This window comes from Pteronotus mesoamericanus, unplaced genomic scaffold, assembly GCF_021234165.1.
Source record: "Pteronotus mesoamericanus isolate MK-2021 breed Mesoamerican mustached bat unplaced genomic scaffold, CSHL_Meso_final contig_43, whole genome shotgun sequence".
Lineage (NCBI taxonomy): Eukaryota > Metazoa > Chordata > Mammalia > Chiroptera > Mormoopidae > Pteronotus > Pteronotus mesoamericanus.
Genome location: NW_026555161.1, coordinates 2,428,503 through 2,443,691, shown reverse-complemented (window position 1 = coordinate 2,443,691; position 15,189 = coordinate 2,428,503). Strand labels below are relative to the sequence as shown.

At 40.4% G+C, this 15,189-nt stretch overlaps 1 protein-coding gene across 1 annotated transcript in view; it reads right to left on the bottom strand.

The window, feature by feature from the left end:
* The window catches only part of FAT3 (FAT atypical cadherin 3), a 629,111-nt gene that overhangs the window by 65,838 nt on the left and 548,084 nt on the right, over positions 1 to 15,189 (bottom strand). The window contains exons 12-14 of the mRNA XM_054577438.1: positions 12,402 to 12,598; positions 11,228 to 11,381; positions 8,480 to 8,713 (exon numbers count right to left, since the gene is read on the bottom strand). Coding sequence (XP_054433413.1) covers positions 8,480 to 8,713; positions 11,228 to 11,381; positions 12,402 to 12,598 — 585 coding nt within the window. The remainder of the gene's footprint in view (positions 1 to 8,479; positions 8,714 to 11,227; positions 11,382 to 12,401; positions 12,599 to 15,189) is intronic.

Here is a 15,189-nt window from a genome sequence, read left to right as displayed (position 1 = left end):
CTTTAAATATTTTGTGCCAATTCCTGTTGGTCTGCAAAGTTTCTCTTAAAAAATCAGCTGACAGTCATACGGGAGCTCCTTATGTAGGTAATTCACTGCTTTTCTCTTGCTGCTTTTAAGATTCTCTCTTTGTCTTTAAACGTTGGCATTTTAATTATGATGCGTCTTGGTGTGGCCCTCTGTGGTTCATCTTGTTTGGGATCCTTTGTGCTTCCAAGATTTGTATGTCTTTTCTCTTCACCAGGTTAGGGAAGTTTTCTATCAGTATTTTTTCAAATAGGTTTTCTTTTTTGTTTTGTTTTTCTTTCTGTTTTTAATGGTTCATTTTTTATTGTATTTTTTCCCCAGTACCATTTATTCCCCCATACTCTCTTCCACCTCCACCCACCTCCCCCCCACCACAATCAGCACACTGTTGTCTGTGTCTATGAGTTCTTTTTCTTTTTTGCTCAATCCCTTTATAACCCGCTTCCTTGCTGTCAGCCTACTTTCTATTTATGAGTCTGTCTCTATTTTGCTTGTTAGTTCAGTTTGTTCATTAGATTCCACATAGGAGTGGAATCATATAGTATTTTTCTTTCTCTGACTGGCTTATTTCACTTAGCATAATGTTCTTTGGGTCCATCCATGATGTCAAAAAAGGAGAACATATTCATTGATACATCTGAAAAGGGGTTAATATGCCAAATTTATAAAGAACATATACAACTCAACACAAAACAACAACAACAAATAATCTAATTTAAAAATGGGCAAAGGACCTGAATAGACACTTCTCCAAAAAGGACATACAACTGGTCAATAGACATATGAAAAGATGTTCAACGTCACTAATCATCAGAGAAGTGTAAATTAAAACCACAACAAGATATCAGCTCACACCTACCAGAATGATTATTATCAATAAATTAACAAACAACAAATGCTGGTAAGGATGTGGAGAAAGGGAACACTTCTGCACTGTTGGGAATGCGGACTGGTGCAGCCACTGTGGAAAGTAGTATGGAGCTACCTCAAAAAATTAAAAATGGAACTGCCTTATAACTCAGGGATTCCACTTCTGGGAATTTATCCTAAGAAACTCAAAACACTAATTCTAAAGAATATATGCACCCTTATGTTCATTGCAGCATTATTTGCAATAGCCAAGATATGGGAGCAGCCCAAATGTCCATCAGTAGATGAGTGGATAAAACAAGTATGACACATTTACACAATGGAATACCACTTGGTTATCAAATAGTTTTCAATTTGTTGCTTTCTCTCTTCTCCTTCCAATATCCCAATAATGTGAATGTTGGTAATGTGAAGTTGCCCCAGAGGTTCCTTATACTACCCTCATTTTGTTTTGTTTTGCTTTTTGGCTATTTTGATTTGGTGTTTTCTGCCTCTTTACCTTCCAAAATGCTGATTTGACTCTCTGCTTCATCTTTTCTACTGTTGATTCCGTATAAGGTACTTTTCATTTTTGTTAGTGTCGTCTTCATTTCTCACTGGTTCTTTATTGTTTTCTATCTCCATTTTATGTTTCCTGTCTCTTTGTTGAAGTCCTCACTAAGTTCATTCAGTCTTTCTCTAAGTTCACTGAGCATCCTTATAACCAGAGAGGCCAATGACTGGGCCAAGGTCATACAGCTTGCACACAGCACAGGGCTCCCCCCATGCCCAGGTGGCCTCTTGATCAATCTGGTTAGCAGGAGATATGTCCCTGAGGAATGTTTGGGGATATCCTCATGCCTCATTTGCAGAGTCCAGAGATGCCACAATGTTGGCTCAGGCTGTCTTTCCTCTCTGTCCCACACACCCAATTGCTGAAAACAGTGGAAAAGGATGCTTCAGGCCCTGGCCAGTGTGGCTCAGTTGGATGGAGCATTGTCCTGCAACCAAAGGGTTGCAGATTTGATTCCTGGTCAATGTACATGAATGGGTTGTGGGTTCGATCCCTAGTGTGGACATGTACTATCCCCAGTCTGGATACATATGTGAGGTGACTGATTTGTGCTTCTCTCTCATATCAATGTTTCTCTCTCTCCCTTCCTCTCACTCTAAAAGCAATGAAAAAATGTCCTCAGGTGAGGATAAAAAAAAAAAAGAAAGGGATGCTTCAGTATTTACCTCTTCTGTCAGATATGACCTTTTTCATTTTCTTTTGGGGACCAGTACAAAGATAATATATAGTTAAGTCATTCAGATAGCACATGCTGAACATCTATTTGTTTTCCTCCATAAGACCAAAGGCACTGATGAAAGATTTAAAATCAAAAGCCTCTACAATTTCCTCTGTTAGATCATAGGTTGAATAGGGAAGATTTAAAATATACCATCATCACAGGACTGAAACTTCACTTTGGCCAACCAATTCGAAGTTAAGTGAGAGTGCCAGGTGTAGACAAGTGTTTCTAATTCTTATAGGTGGGTGTGAATAGAATTCTCTCAGACTTCATCCCAGTAAGATGTAGGAATCTGCTAACCCAGAGCACTGGATGTGCTTGTTTGCCATCGTTCCAGCATCTATCAATCACACTGTGCTGCAGACTTATCCCATGTCTTAGCTGTCTTCCTAAGACTCCTTTCATGGCTCTCCATACGTGGCAGGCACACAGGCTAGGATGAGTCAGAAGAGGCAAGAAACATCTGGATAGATTGATTTAAAGTGGTTTGGTCAGAAAGATTTCCATTTAATAACCCTCCATGGTTATTTTTGTGAACATTTCTTTCAGATAAATAATTTTCTCCTCCTTCATAAGGAACTACACTCTCAGAGAAAGTGATGCTCCAATATACTGGACGAGATACCTGCAAGACTGCTGCATTGGAAAGCCAAGTTCATTCCAGCTTTTGCCCCATGAGAGCACAGCACAGGGATCATGTCCCCATCTCCCTCCGGAAATACAGAGAAAATAAATGCCCAATATTGACAGTAAGCTTACACTATTACACTGAATGATAGTACAAAATGAAGGCTGCTAAGGGCCGCTAAAAAACAAACACTTGGTAAAAAATGGAAAAGTTCTGTCAAGAGATGTTCTCTCCGTCTCTTTCTTGATCTTTGTTAATATGAAGATTTAGCTATTAACTTCAGAGGGAAAGGCATCATTTGGAAGACTCTGAAAGAATTTCTCTTATTTCCTATTAATATAATTCACTGTACTGATTGATAGTGTCCACTCATCTATGTAGCCCAGGACCTACAGAGCCCTCAGTGGGTGAGACATTTCTCTCCCTCATTTCTTAGTGACCCTTTTCACTTTCCTCTAGTCCCTGAAACAAACTACTTGCATTCTCTGTAGAGTGCCCAGCCAGCTGCTGCCATGTTAGTCTCCTGAGATGATAGAACCTCTTACCATGTGGAGATGCCTGCACGCAGATGTGTGCCTCCCATTGGGTTATGCTCAACATCTCCCTTTTTTCTTTCTCTGGGTGTCAGTTTTTTTCCTTTCTGCTTCTCTCCTTTTCACTTCTAAGGTTAAGTGGTCTCTCAGTGTTGCTGAGGCTAACATATTAGTAAGGTCACTCTCTCCTGCCTCTTTGAGACCTGCTGAGCCAGCTGTCTTTTCCTGCTTTCATCACTGTGACAGAGACGAGTGCTCATCCAATCTCCCATGGCCGCCCCCACATTTCCTAGCCTCCTCAACTAGTGCTGGGCAACGGACAGTGACAGAGGGGTGTGGGTCTCTCCCAGGCTGAAGCAGCTAAGAGCTGATGTGCCTCCTTCTTCCCTCTCTTCTGTATCAGTGACCTTGAGAACCAAAGGCCAAGAAGGTGGTGTTGACAAGAGAGAGACCAGATCTCCATCTCATCTGTACTTCACATGGGAAAGAATTAAATTTTTCCTGTGCTAAGCCACTGAAACTTTAAAAAATTACCCCAGTTTAGCCAAGCCTATCTTGAGAGAGGGGTGATACAACTCTCTTTCTCTCCCCCTCTTCTCACTTGCTACTAGATTTTTCTCTTTTTGCCTATCCAAATTCAAGCCCCATCCCTTGAGACACAACTTAAATGCTATTGCCACTTTGTGGATCCTTCCTGAGTCACCTCAGTTGAAAATTTATTGCTCACATTGTAATGTTTCGAAAGGGACCTGCACTAACATATTATATGTGTTGGCTAATCCTTACTAAATCCCCATTTTTACCAATGTACTCTGTTATAACATTTATTACATTATTCTTTGAATGTTCACGGGTTCTTGCTTATTACTAGGACTGTAACCCCCTTGGAGGCAAGATCTCCCTACTTTGTCACGAGTAACAAATTTACTTTATCCTCACATTTTTTGTAAAGGACTATACTTTTAATTTCCAATATGTCTCTAATTTTTCCTCTTTCTCTCTACACTAAGTCCTATTCAGGCCACCTGTGCTACCTCTGTTCACTCAGCACCTTTACCTGGCACTCATGTTTGACATCTTGCCCAGACTGTTTTGCCAAAACTTAAGAGGTCACATTTAAAATCTCTCATATGCTCCTTCTTTTTATTGCTCAGCTTTTTTAAAGAATGATTTTTAATTTTTCAATTATAGTTGACATTAAATATTATATTAGTTTCAATAATATTCCCCAGTGATTATATAGCTTACTAAATGATAATCCTGATAAACCTCGTACCAATCTGACACGATACATAGTTACTTGAATTTTATTGACTATATTCCCTATGCTGTACTTTACATCCCCATGATTCATAAATACAGAGAATATTCTGCTCCTTCATTTTAAATCCCAAAGACACCACACCTATTTTGGCCTTTGTGGTCTTTCTCAATCTCCTCCCAGAAGCTTTCCTTATTCCCATTTTAATTGTTTTTATCCTTACCCAAGGAAATGTTCACTGATTTTAGAGTGGGGGAGACAGGGAGAGAAAGAAGGAGAGAAACATCGATGTGAGAGAAAAACACTGATTGGATGCCTCTCATACATGCCCCAACCGGGTATGGAACCTGCAACCTAAGTATGTGCCCTGACTTGGAATCAAACATTAAAACATTTCTTTGCTCTATGTCCCTCATCCATTAAAGGAAAACCAGGTAGTCTTGCATTTCAAATATGTGGAAATTGGCCTCTCAATAAATCATAGGCTATAGCCTATGTAAGCATATTCCAGTGTAAGTTGACATTTTATTTTCATATTATTTGCCCAAAGTGGTCAAAAATTTTAGCTCTGAACTTCATTCATTACTATATATTCCATTTGCTAGAATAAAAAACTCTCAAAATTTGGAACCTGGACATAAATGGTACCTCTAAGAGGTAGACTAAATAGTAACCAAAGACATAGTGCAAGCAAATGTCTCCTAATTTTTACTGAAAGGGTTAAATTTTCATAAATATTAGGTTATGTCATGCCATTAGTGCATGGGATTGAGGCTATTTACATTTTAAAGGAAAACAAGTATTTCACCTAGACAATAAAATCTAGGCAATTGCCATGCTAGTTCTTAGAACTCAAGATAGGTATTGAAATGATCTTGTCTGCCTCTGGTTTTATTTTATTCCTGACTTGGCAGTTACTTTCAGGTAACGGAATACAGTTAACAAAAGAAGTTTCATGAGCCAAACAGCCCTGTCACTTACACAGGGCGGCCAACATTCTTCACTAGAATCAAAACCAATTTAACAACTTGGATGGATCTCAAGGGAATGGTGCTGAATTAAAAAAAAAAAAAAAAGGCAAGCTAATCAAAAGGCTACAAATTATATGATTCCATTTAAATACAATTTTTGAAATAACAAGATTACAGATATGGAGACTAGTGGTTGCCAGAGGATAGAGTCTGGAAAGCAAACGTAGGAGGAGGTCAGTGTGGCTGTGAAGAAGAGGTGGCAAGAGGGAGCCTTGTGGTAGATGAATGTGCTGGTGCTTATGTGAAGTTGCACAGGTGGTAAAGTTACAAAGAACTACACACACACACTTATGATAAAATCTGATAATTTAGTTACTCAGGGTATTATCATAGGGGAAAGTGCTGTACAACTTCCTGTACATTTTTCTTTTGTAATTTCCTATGAACCTATAATTATTTCAGAATGAAAAAAACATTAAGAAAAACCCAGATATTTCCTTGTCACTTTAGAGAATGGACCTCTGAGATCAATCAGTAACATAAGTAAGTGAAGGGGTGGGAACGGGGAGGCTGGGAACTGCCAAAGCTCAAGGAGGCAGCTTTTATTTAGCTCCCACCACAGTGAGGCTATGCACAAGGAATTGCTGAGTCTTCTGAGTGCTGTTGTTGTTTTTATAAAATGCCAGAAACTAAAATTTTGAATAAAAATCTCCTGACTTTTATTGACAACTAATTCAAACTTTTTTGAACACTGTGTACAAGCCAAACTAAATACACTAAAAGACTGGATTTAGCCTAATGATTCATGTGCAAACTTAGCTTTAGGCCAGAGGTTCAGTTTGACCCCAAGACGACCTGCCCGCTTCACAATCTGGTAATCTCAGTTCGCAGTTCATTCTCCTCTGTGGTCCCTAAGAAAGCCTGAGAAATGGGTGTTCCTGCCAAAGTAAGAGTTCTTCTCATGCCACTGCTGAAAAATGGCACAAGCCACTAGTCACTGACACTCTGGAGAATATCAGGCTGATTACAGCTCAAACTGACACCACCGCTGCTGGGATCCTCCTGCAAGCTCTGACCAGGCCTTCACGCCCGCTGCCTCAGCATGCTGCCTGCGATAGGGGAGGTGCTCAGTTCGTGTTTCTGGATGTGTTCATTTGTTCTTCTCCAGCTATCTTAGTTCTCTTATTTTTAAAAGCTAAATGAGTCCTAAGAAAACCCCCAAAAAAGTGAACGAGAATCTGGTCTTCTAGGTTAGGATTTTCCTGAGGCTGATACGGTGGCCCGGTGAACGTAATTCATATTTTGGTGTCAGCAGCACTCACAGCTTCTGAGTCTATTTGAGGCCTGAATGTAAGGCTTTTGTTAATTAGTGCAAATGAGCAGAGGGAGGTGTTGATAGAGCCATTATTCTGGTTTTGGTCCTTTAAAGATTCTATCATCTCTGCCCTGCTTAAGGCCCAGAGTCTAGTCATCCTTTCTTCTCCAATTCCCAGCCAGGACAGCCGACTCAGAAGAAGTAAAAAGGAGGACAGAGCTAACGGCATGTTCTTCACCCAAACCACACCTGTGAGTTCATAGTATCTCCCCACTCTCCTCTGTCTGAAACACCATGTGCCCTAATCAGACTCCTTCTATCTTCAGCCTCCAGTAGACAGAGCCCACCCAATTCCTTCATGAACAAAATGAGTAGAATTCTTTAAATTGGAGTTTTAATTCAATTTCATTTTAATTAAAAGAATTATTAAATCTTAAAATTCTATCTATGGCCCAATTACATATATTTAAATTATTAAAAATTTCATTTTCATGATTTCTACCCTCTTTTCCCCAAAAGTCTGCTTGTAAGAGTCCAGAGAATGTTTTCTAACTTCCTTTATAAGACATCATTTGTAGGTATTACATAATTATAAATCATAAGAGTCATTTCCTGTTTATCAATTTTCATCAAGCTTTATAATATGCAGATTTTTAAAGGGTTGGTTGTCAGCCTAGAAAATTATGCTAATGAGATAAGAGCAATAATTCAAAGTGTAGCCACTAATTTCTCTGAGGGGACATATGCAGAGACCCTGGGCTTTATGTTTGTTTTCAACTAATTATAGTGTATTTACTTTTCCATTAGTCCAATAATTTTTCTTTCAATTCAGAATTAAGCAATAAGACAATGAATTATAGAAAGGCCTGTTTAGCATAGCAGACATGCCCCATCATTCCCTAGTCCTCTGATTTACAGCTCTTAAAATGCACAAATGCTGTCTATATGCCCTTTTGTATTTATATTCCATCATGCAGTCACCTCAATAACTTATGCATTCTCAGAAGGACTACCTAGCAATTAACTCCAGTCTTTTCTAACTTACCATCTCATTATGTAAAGTGGTTTTGAACACAAACTTTATTAGCAACTTTCATTCTAATTTCTTCTTATCTCACACACCCTCAGCCTGACTAGAAATGTCAGTTTATATGTGACCAAGATGCTCTGGAAAATGGCAGTTTAAAAAAAATCCACACTGGACCAGCAGCACATTTAGTAATTGGTCTTTACACTATGGGGCACTACCATAAATCGAGATTGTCATATTTCAGCTGAAGCATGTGATGCAATTCTTTATAGAAATGGAAATGAATTCTCCCTGCCACACAACACAGCATTTTAACTATGTTCAGGAGGAATGAGCAAGTAAGGAAGCTGTAGTTTTTATTCACAAAGTTAAAAGAAAAAAACCCCCCAAAATTCTTTGTTAAAAGGCAAAGGAATTCATAGTACTGGAAGAGCTGAAATGTGGCTCAATGCTCACGTTCTTGGGAAGGAACTATGGTGGGCTGATGAGACTAGAGGGAAGGCAACAGGCAGCACCTGAAGATGTGTCGACTGTATAAAGGGGGAAGTCCCATCAGTGCAACGGACTTACCAACATCAGGATCCACGGCTTGAACTCTGGTCAACAGAGCCTTGGTGGCTGTGTTCTCGTAGACACAGGTGTTGTAGTGATCAGAAGAAAACACAGGGGGATTATCGTTCACATCCTCCAGGATCAAGCGGACATCAGATTGGCAAAACCTGCCACCCCCGTCAGTAGCCCTAGCGATCAGGTTGTATGCAGGGACCCTCTCCCGGTCCAACAGAGACAAGGTTTTTAACTCGCCTGTGAAAATAAATAGCTTGGCTTTTCAAAAATTGTCTTTCTTTGAAAAGCAGAGGATCAATTACATAAAGAATCCCAAAACAGGAAAGAACAATGACATTTGGCTCAAGTGCCTCATAGTTTGAAAAATAGAACAAATTCAATTTTAATCATCAGAGAAAAAATTTATGTGGTTTTGGATGCAACAACAAACCAACTGCATGACCTTCAAATTTATTAATTCCACTGCCAAACCTCTGGGATCGGGGGTTCCTCCTTTGGGCTATGTGGTGAAGCTCCCTACTTCCATAAACCTCCCAAGACCTGCCACATCTCTGGATTTCTGCTATATCTTCAGGGAAAACATACAGTGTGGACAAATGTCCTGAGTTCTCTGATAATCAATCAAGTCAATAATAGGTAGACACTGATGGGGCAGGAGTGTCTCTGCTTCTAGGTACTCAACATCTTTTCACTTCATCTTTTTATATAAACTCACTTTAAAAAAAATTTATGTATTTTTAGAGAGAGGGGAAGGGAGAGAGGAAGAGAAAGAGAGAAACATCAATGCGAGAGAAACATCGATCAGTTGCCTCTTGCATGCCCCCAACCAGGGACCTGGCCTGCAACCCAGGCATGTGCACTGGCCAGGAATCAAACAGGTGACTTTTCACTTTGTGGGATGATGCCCAACCAAGTGAGTCACACCAGTCAGAGCTTTACCCCATCTTTTAGAGGAAAACAAACTCAAAACAAAGGCTGGTTACAGCAGGAGTTTCTAAGGGAGCCCTCCTGTGTCAGGGGGAGCCCTCCTGTGTCAGGGGAACCCTACTTGCTGGACTGTGGAAGGGCCCATGGTTGCTGGGGGAGTGTTATGGAGTCACATTTCAGAAGCTTGGAAAAGCAGCTATTAGCAACCAACATGGAGGTGGGTTATGTATTTTAACCACTGGAACAGCTGTACTGGTGCTGGGTGTCAGCCCCCATGGAGATTGAGGTTTTGTTGTCATTGTTTAAAGTTTAATGGTTAAAGATTAAGTACAGTGACAGGTCTGAATAAGTGCTATTTAGTGAAAAGTATGACTCACTAAATATTATACACTTAACTGAAATTAGTAGATGTTATTTGGACCATGTCAGCCATACTTATAGAGCAGTTCCCCCTCTGGCTTCCTTGCCACATACAGCCAGTTCTCAAACACAGGTCGGATCATTTCCCTCTCCTACTCAAAGACACATAGTTTTCCAGGTAGGCATTCAAGACCCTCCATGATGTGGTCTAAAGTCATTTTCCAACCACTTTCGTCACAAACCATTCCATGGCTCCTCTCTCCAGTGACAATGCTGTCTGAGGCATACCCTGGAGGTGCCATGCTCTCTGCGCACACTCCCCCAGGCAGTGTCCTGCCTCAGCTACCAGAATCCTGGCTTAATAAAATGCCAGCTGTTTTCAAAAACAGTTTCCTCTTTCCTCTCATCAGAATATTAGCGACTTCTTCCTCTGTGCCTGATGTAACTCTCCTGATATCTCTCTTGGGCACTCATTTCATTCTGCCTTTCGTTATTATTATTATTGGTTTATGGGTCTGTCTTCCTCCCTTGGGCATGGTTTGTTTGGTTCATCTTGGAGTCTACCACAAATGTCCCATAAAGTTCTTTTATGTCGACTAGCTACCCAATAAATGTTAGCTGTTGAATAAATAAACACCAGGCACATTTAGTCAAGTAGTATATTCCTGTGTAGCTCAGTGCTTCCACGTACAACAAAGATGCCATTGGCGCAGGGCAGGGAGGAAACACTACCTTTTGGAGTCCCAAAATTTTGTAGTTCCAAGGACCAAGACAACACTGGAAATATGCGAGTTATTTATCTTTACAGGTCACTTAAAAATTACCAGTGGATGAACCATCCAATACATAACGCTGAAATAATTTACCTCTATAGAAAGTGTCTTTTCTATTAGCTCTGGTGCTCAATGCAGGCATCTGCTTTGGCAGACATAACTTTTCACGTTATAAATTTTACCTGAATATGTAAGCAAATGTAAGGGCTTATGACTTTGGAGAAACTAAGCAGGAATGTTTAATAAAAACCAGACAAGTGTGTTAATAAGCATCGGGAAGGGGCCCAAAAGAAATTTCAACAGGGGAAAAACTTTCCTTACTGTGCATTGCTGTCTGGTTTGCATGGCAGCCTGTATTTGTGATGTAAATCTATTCATACTCTTTATAGGGCAGATGCTTTAGCTAACAAATATGAGGAATAGGAAAAGCAAGATGACATGTCTGATTACTTGATGCTAATAAACGTAAGTAATTCAGGTCAAGTTTTATAATCCAAATAAAGTTTGTATGCTCCAGAGCACCCATCTTCAGATACCAGGTGCAATGAACACTTCTTAGAGACCCAGGTAGTCAAGCGTCCTACCAAGGCTCTTGAACACTAGCTACCAACTCTTGATGAGACCACATGAGAACTTAACATCTCTAATGGATTAACAATGACATTTACCCAAAGAATAAATATCACCTTACCACTTTCTGAATCTAGAAAAAATTCATTATGTCCAGGTCCATAGAGTGAGTATTGTATATCTCCATTGGATCCAATATCGGCATCTTTGGCACTGACCTTCAGGATGATTTTATTTGACGGTATGTCTTCGGGAAATAATACTGTATATGCAAACTAGGGAAGGGTAAAGAAATATAACTAAATTATTAGTATTTGTGGGGCAACTGCCATAGGTAGCATGATACATGATTTTTTTTAAACAAATGCATTCACATAATTTAGTTTGTTATTTTTTTCCTGTGCCATAGAACCATCCTACATTATATGATGAAACATGGCATGTCTCTTGCCCAGCTTCTCCCATGCTCATTCAACAAATACTTATTGAGCACCTGCTATATGCTAGGCACTACTGAGATTCTTGGAGTACAATGGTGAAGAAAACAGATAAAAATTCCTGTAACCATGACACAGATCACATATTGATCAAGGTCCTCTTTTCTGTTAAGCACGAGTGAATCCTTGGGATACTTTAACTCTTTAAAGAGCCACTACTAACATTTGGTATTAGAAAGAGAGATTAAATCTGGTTGTAACACTTTTCTAAGCTACAGAACACCAATATTGTCTCTTGGTCCTAATGGTGATTAAAAGAGGAAAGGTAAATAGTGATTTAATTTCAGTAAGAAAGAAAACCAGATCTATTACTGGCACCTGGCACAGGCTGTCACGTTTTGTACTGTGATAGAAAAACCACCATATGAGGAGCTTGGAGATCTGAGTTCATTGCCAACATGGCTATTAACCAGCTGTGTAAACCTACATGAGCAGAGTAATTTATGCTTTTGAGTGGTCCATTTCTCTTTTATGAAATCATTGATTTAGGCAGCGTAAGTCATAAGGTCATTTAGAATTCCTTTAAAATTATTTAATTTTAGGACTTATGGTTTTGTTTTTGGTTTTGTGGGCAAAATTAGATACCTGCCCATGCTACTTGTCCTCTTTCCAAGTTTATAATATTTCACCCTAGATTCCACCTCCTACCCTCTTATATACAATTGGAGCTCACTAATTAAGTGGATACGAGCAGAAATTAGCCTGGCTTTAAGAAGAAAAGGGAAATGGGTTTTGGTTTAATTTTAGAGAAGCAAGAGTAAGAGGGAGCAAAGTATCTGATATATTAACAGATCTTACCTGATCACACACTGGGCTGTTGTCATTCACATCACTGACAGTCACTTCCACCATGGCCTGTGTGACAAAGAGCCCATCGGTGGCAGTGATATTGAGGAAGTAAATGTCTTGTTCTTCCCTATCTAGAGGTCTCTTCACATAGACCTTCCACTCACTCTGCACCAGCCCGAGGGCAAACCTTCCTCGGGGGTTCCCTCCTGCAGTGAAAGAAAAGAGATTTTGCAGCTGCGCAATGAAAAGCTTTGGCCTACACTTACAGTGAGAGGCCTGTGTAGGGCCACCCAGGTGCCCTACAATTGCTATCCTTTATGATATGGAACAGCAATTGACACTTGCTTCTTCCTTTTGGTTCTTGTGCAAGGAAGCCTTGTATTTATACACTTGGCTTATGTGGAAAGTAAAACAGTAACTTTCCAAGAGAATAAAATGCACTTAGAGAGATGATCTTGTGTTTAGTGCCCCTTAAGGACAATCAAATTCAAACTGTGAACAATCAATCCTCTTCTCAGGATGATACAATTGTCTTCCCACTTTTTCTCAAGAGAGGATGTAATACACTGTAGCTCTTGTTACCAAGACAATTTCATTAGCTGTTGATTATGCAATCAAGGGGGGGGGGCAGTCAGTTCTAGTAAAGAATCTTTTCTTTAAAGGAATCTTTTTATTTTTAATTTATGAGGGTGGCATGGGTTAATAAAATTATGTAGGTTTCAGGTGTACAGTTCTACGATACATCACAAGTCTATTATTTTATTGTGTGTTCACTACCACAAGCCAAATCGCCTTCTGTCACCATTTACCCTCCTTTATGCTCTTCTACCTCCCCCACCCCTCCTTCCCTCTGGTAATCACTATACTATTGTCTGTGTCCATGAGTTTTTTTCTTAATCATTCACCTATTTCACCCAGCCCCCCAATCCCTGTCCCTTCTGACAGCTGTCAGTCTGTTCTCTCAATCTATGAGTCTGTCTCTATTTTGCTTGTTAGTTTAGTTTGTCTCATTAGATCTCACATATGAGTGAAGTCACATGGTACTTGTCTCTCTCTGACTGGCTTATTTCACTCAGCATAACATTCTCCAGGTCCATCCATGCTGTTGCAAAGGTAAGATTTCCTCGTTTTCAACAGCTGAGTAGTATTCCACTGTATAAATGTACCACAGCCTCTTTATCCACTCACCTACTGATGGGCACTTGGGCTGCTTCCAAATTCTGTCTATTGTCAATAACACTGCAATGAACATAGGGGTTCATATATTCTGTCAAATTGGTGTTTCTGCTATTAAGGAATCTTTTAATGAAGGCTTTATCATACAGCTGCATTCTTCTTAGAAGGACTGGAGTTTGGGGGAGGAAAGCAGGTGTGACAGAAGACGACCCATTAGTACTGCAGAGCCCTAATGAGGGGCCACCGAAAGAGCAGTTCAAAGACAAGACTACAATTAGATCAAATTTATCACAGTGAAGCTGTGAAAGAGGAGGAAGAAGAGAAGAAGTGAAGTGGAACAGCTTTTGATGATGCTGAAACACCGACAGTGGTCCCGGCAACAACACAAGGGAAGAAAACTACCTTGACCTTCCAATCCCGAAGAGGAGGAAGATAATGTCACTTCAAACATGGAGGGAGACTGGAGGAGACAACTGGCAAGGAGCTTGGAATTCAGTTAAATCATCACCGTTTCACTCGTTTGGCCATTTAGCCAGCATTTGTCACCTGCTCTGGGCCAGGTTCTGCTCCAGGCAGTATCATTACAGCGGTGGACAAAGCTGACAAAAATCTCTGCTCTCCTGATGGAGCTCACATTCTAGGAGGGAAGGTCTGCCAACAAACAAATAAATAGGGAAACATACTGTATACTGGCTGCTACTTCATAGAAAAACTAGAGCTAACGTGCCTTCTTACAATGAATCTTCAAAAGAGAAGAGGGCACAGATCATGGTCCTGCCGAAGCCGGGGAGGGGGAAGGAGTGGAATTCCAAGGGCCGGCCTGTGCTCTGCATCATATGGCACGGTGGGCGGTGGGGGTCAGCCCAGGGGCCTCAGCCATGTGGTGCAAACACGGGGAAAACAGACCGTCCTGGGCAGACAGTACAGAAAAGGAGAGGGCTGCCCAGTCCTCTAGGGCAGTGGTTCTCAGTTGAGAGTGACTATGCCCCCTTCCTCTACCCCCCTCAGGGGACATCTGTCAATGTCAGAAGACATTTTTGCGGGTCACATCAGGGGTCCTACTGGAATCCATTGCATAGGGGCCAGAGATGCTGCTAATCACCCTATGAGGCACAGATTGGCCACCTGCAAGAAAGACTTCTCTGCCCAGAATGTCAGTAGTGTCAAGGTTGAGACACCTGCCCTGGTGAGGCTTGGGGTCCTCATTAGGAGACCACTTTCCTCCATCACTGGCCAGGATTCAATCAGGCTGCTGCTGAATATTACTTGAGCATGCACAAATTTAACCTGTTAAATGCTTTTGCTACAGGCCCAGATCGTTCTTTTGTTATATAAAATGATTAATAGTCCTTTGTTAATCTGTGGCAGCACAGCCAAATTGTGCAACATCAAGAGCAAAAGTTAAATCTCATTAAAGTCAGCTGGTGGTTGGCACTGTGAACAGTAACAGTAGCTTTAAGCTACTCTGTTCTCATTACTTTGATAAAGTTGATAGGATGGTCCCTTTAAATCATCCATTCAGAGACAATGTATAAATAATTAAAATTGAGTAACAGTTCTTCAAAATAGGAAAATATCCCTCAGGATGCCTAAGAAGCTTTTTATTGGAAACTGAATGCAA